The sequence below is a fragment of the Mus pahari genome, chromosome 14 (assembly GCF_900095145.1).
Source record: "Mus pahari chromosome 14, PAHARI_EIJ_v1.1, whole genome shotgun sequence".
Lineage (NCBI taxonomy): Eukaryota > Metazoa > Chordata > Mammalia > Rodentia > Muridae > Mus > Mus pahari.
Window position 1 is genome coordinate 1,228,535 of NC_034603.1, and position 4,178 is coordinate 1,232,712.

Here is a 4,178-nt window from a genome sequence, read left to right on the forward strand (position 1 = left end):
TGCTGAGTTTTCAGATATGTGCCTTCATGTCCATTGTATGCAGTGCTTGAGAACAGAACTAAGGGTAGCATATGTACATTCATACATACATACATACGTACATACATACATACATACATACATACATACATATAGAAGCATTCTACTAACTGAGGTACATCTGTACCCCTACAAGAGAATATTCTTCAGCTATTTACAGCAAAGTGTAGATTTTTTTATACAATGTGTGTGATCCTTTAAAAAAAATGTCAAGTGGAAGAAACCAACAGAACAAATGTCATGCAGTGCATGGCTTCATGTTTGTAAAATATCAAAACTGGGGGAATCTATAGCGACAGTATGTAGCCTCCTGTGTGACAGAGCCTTTTGGTGGGGGTTGAATGGTTCCAGGTCGTGCGCTAGAGGTTCTGGTTCAGTGAGCAAACATTCTGGAAATGTTTATTGGTGAAGACTGCACAACGTTGTGGAAGAACGTGACATCAATGACGTGTACACATCAAACATGTCTAAAATGTCCAGGGCTTTGGGCCACACATCTCTAGTTCCAGAACATGGGAGCTTGAGCACAGTCACACAAACAACAAAAGAAGAACAGAGCCTTTCATGTAATGACGACGTACTCATCGAGAGTGTCACCATTGCTGTCATTATTGAGATGTGTAATGGGTACTCTTAAGGTCAAAGTCCCCAAAGGAATTTGCCCCATGATCCAGGCATACAATATTTCTCATCAACTTAATTCTCACAGCTCTGAAAAGAATATATTTTTTTGAAACAATCTTAGATTTTATTCATTCGAAGAATTATTTATTCATTTTAACATGTAAATATACTGTAACTGTCTTCAGACACACAAGAGGAGGGCATCGGATCCCATTACAGGTGGTAGTTAGCCACTGTGTGATTCCTGGTCATTGAACCCAGGACCTCTGGATGAGCAGTCAGTCTTCCTAACCACTGAACCACCTCTCCAGCCCCCAGAGTTGGAATGTATTAAAGGGGATATTTGTCTGAAGTGGTTTAGGCAGAGTCAGGGTCTCATTATGTAGCACTGCTGGCCTGGAGTTCCATATGTAGGCCAGGATGGTCCTGAACTCACAGACATCCTTTTCCATCTCAGTGCTACGATTACCCTGTACCTGTGCCTCAAGACCCAGATGAAAAGGGGTTTTTAATGTAGATTTAAACCTCCTTCACTTTATTTCACACGTGTGGCTGTTTGGGCTGCATGGATATCTGTGCATCTCTTGTATGACTGTGGAAGACCGAAGAGGGCTTGGATCTACCTGACCTGAAGTTACAGGCAAATGAGAGCAGGCATGTTTGTGCTGTAACCTAAGCCATGTACTCTGGGAGAGCAGTTTGTGCTCTTAACGGCTGAGCCATCTCTCTATCCCTATTAAATGTAGATTTTACTATGTGATATTTAAAGAAAGGAGACGTGCTCCAGGAGAAAAAAAAATATGACCAAGTATGGGTATGGGCTCCTGACAGAGAATTACACCAATGACACTCAGTCCTTTTCAATAATGAGTAAGAAAGGAAAGCCCGTGAAGTTTCCGAAGGACGCAGGAGGCAGGACAAGCCGACAGTGCCAAATGCACACTAAAATTCATAGTAAACTATAGTACATATTAGATGCCAATGTGCATACAGTAAATACTNTAAAATGTAAGGCTTGGAGAGGGAGCCCAGGGAGATAGAGGGCTCAAAGCTGAACACAGACTCTGTGAACACCTAGGCATCCTGGAACGATGCAGCGCCCCCTGGCGGCCGCTTGTGTTTCAGGATGTCTTTGAGCTCAGACAGGCGCNCAAGGCTCAGTTCATTGAAGATGTCTCAGGATGATCACTGGCTGGTCCTTGCGCTCTGGAAGAAGATGGGCAGCAATGTCGGAATCTACGTGACCGAGGCCTTGGAGAGGTACGCCCTCGGGCTCATCTTCCAACGGACTGCGGGGCGAAGACAGGCTCTCTGTACCTCCGGGTCCGGATGCGCCCAACTCTGTTTTCCTACAGGACCTTCGTGGCTTTCCCCTCCACCAAAACCTACTTCTCACACTTGGACCTGAGGCCAGGCTCTAGCCAGGTAAAAGCCCATGCCCAAAAGGTGGCCGATGCACTGACTCTCGCTGCCCAGCACCTGGACGACCTGCCTGCTTCTTTGTCTGCTCTCAGGGATCTACATGCGCATAAGCTCTGCGTGGACCCCGCTAACTTCCAGGTGAGCCCTGTATGTGAGCTCACCCGGGGTTGCTGGAGATGTGGGTCCCTTCAAGGCTTGGTGTAGGGGAGAAATTAATGCAAGGCGGGGCGGTTCTCTTTCTTCAGTTCTTCAGCCACTGTCTGCTGGTAACTCTTGCCCGGCACTATCCTGGAGACTTCAGCCTGGCGATGCATGCCTCCTTGGACAAGTTTCTGGGTCACGTGACATTGGCACTGGTCTCCAAGTATGGCTGAATTGGGGATGCAGGATACTATAGTCTCCACCCATGCCCTTCCTGAAGCTCACAATGTTTGAGTAAATCTGCCCAGGGCTGCATTGCTGTCCTGGAAGCAGAGGGGCACAGGAGAAATACACACCCCGCTCCCAGTAATCCAAAACAAGGTTCCAAGGGACTGAAATTACAGATAAGATGGTGTCTCAGACCTCATATGGGAGGCAGCCATCCCTTGTTTGTATTGTTTTATTGTGTTTTTGCCTTTGAGATAAATTTCATGTTCTCATGTAACCCAGGCTGGCCTCTCAAATCCATACTAAAAAATAGGTTGGTTTTGAACTCCTGATCCTTCTGTTTCCACCCCCATCTCCAACCCATCCCCCAATCCCCACCCACCTTGGTTTATCTACCATACCTGGCTCCAGAGTGGCTCTTTTTCTTTCTTTCTTTATTTTTTAAGGTCGATTTATTTTATGTATATGAGTACACAGTCGCTGTCTTCAGACACACCAGGAAAGAGCATAAGATCCCATTACAGATGGTTGTGAGCCACCATGTGCTTGCTGGGAATTGAACTCAGGACCTCTGGAAGAGTAGTCCGGAAGATGCTCTTAACCACTGAGCCATCTCTTCAACCCGGGTTCTTTTTATTTTTATTTGACCTTTTGTTTGTTTGTGTTCTGTGTTGGAGATAGGAAGGGGGGGTTTCCCGTGTCAAAGTGCTCCAAGCCGCACAAATTATAGCTAACTTGAAAAGAGACATGCCCACGCTGAATGAACCAACCTTTAGAATAGAGTAGAAAGAACGGCTTTATAGACCACCAAAGGGTCATGGATTGGGTGGTATCAGGGTTCCCACTGCAGCTGGAGGACCAGTCCTAGCACCTTCACATCTTCTCAAGAAACAGAGGAAGCTCAGGGGTCCCCACTGTGGGGGCCTGTGGCATTGAGGTATAACTCCATGCCTTCAGCCTTGACCACATCAGTTACACAACTGTGGCTTTGTCTCTCAGAAAGGTGACAGGAACTGAGGGCACAAGTCAGCATAAGTGACAATGTTCAGAACAGTGGCCTGTCCCTCCCCGCCCTCAGTCATCACCCTCCCCTGGGCTTCCACTCTGGTCATTCTCTGGACTCTGCTCAGATCCAGGTGGGTGAGGCCTGGTCCTGTTGCAAGGCAACCACCTGCCTGGATCCATACATGGGGTTCACAGTATTGATGATGCTGAATGAGGGTGTCAATGTGAGTGTTTCTGCCTGCAGAAACACTCCGTCTGGATTCGCACTGGAGAGCGGGAACTCCTAAAAGGGAAAAGGGCTGCAAAAAGAAATATGGAGGCCTTGGCAAGAATTCTGATCAAGGCTCGAATTTTTATTGATCGGACTTGCTTAAGTACAAGGAGGGTTAGGAAGGGTTCCCAGGTCCGAGTGATGGTGGGCAGTCCTAGCGATGGTGGGCAGTCCTAGGGCACTGCATTCCGGGAGAGCTGGGTAGCACTCTGGTATTCCTGTGGAGGGGGAGTGGTTAGTGGGGGTGGGAAACACCAACATCAATGGATGTCCAGGACACACTGGGCACTGTCCCAGAGAAATTCAGTCATTTAACTGCTGCCTGCCTAGCCCAGCCATGCCCAGGGTGTGAGTATTAGGGACTTCAGTGTCAGGAGGTCTGGAGTTAAAGCATTGTCTGCCAGACTCAATATCTTAGAATAAGGTTTGTCTAGCACCAAAGCCTGTC

The 4,178-nt window shown here is 47.4% G+C and overlaps 1 protein-coding gene across 1 annotated transcript; it reads left to right on the top strand.

Moving 5' to 3' along the window:
* The first annotated feature begins 1,797 nt into the window (after positions 1 to 1,797).
* LOC110332498 (hemoglobin subunit theta-1-like) lies at positions 1,798 to 2,729 on the top strand. The gene is made up of 3 exons (XM_021213756.1): positions 1,798 to 1,923; positions 2,019 to 2,223; positions 2,331 to 2,729. Exons 1-3 carry the CDS (start codon positions 1,835 to 1,837, stop codon positions 2,457 to 2,459), a joined length of 423 nt encoding a protein of 140 aa, XP_021069415.1. The 5' UTR covers positions 1,798 to 1,834; the 3' UTR covers positions 2,460 to 2,729.
* The last annotated feature ends 1,449 nt before the right edge of the window (positions 2,730 to 4,178 follow it).

Excerpts from the sequence above, each read along its gene's own strand:
- LOC110332498 (XM_021213756.1), top strand. The coding sequence starts at position 1,835 with ATGTCTCAGGATGATCACTGGCTGGTCCTTGCGCTCTGGAAGAAGATG. Across the intron at positions 1,924-2,018 it reads GTGACCGAGGCCTTGGAGAG|GACCTTCGTGGCTTTCCCCT; the intron begins GTACGCCCTCGG and ends GTTTTCCTACAG. Across the intron at positions 2,224-2,330 it reads TGGACCCCGCTAACTTCCAG|TTCTTCAGCCACTGTCTGCT; the intron begins GTGAGCCCTGTA and ends CTCTTTCTTCAG.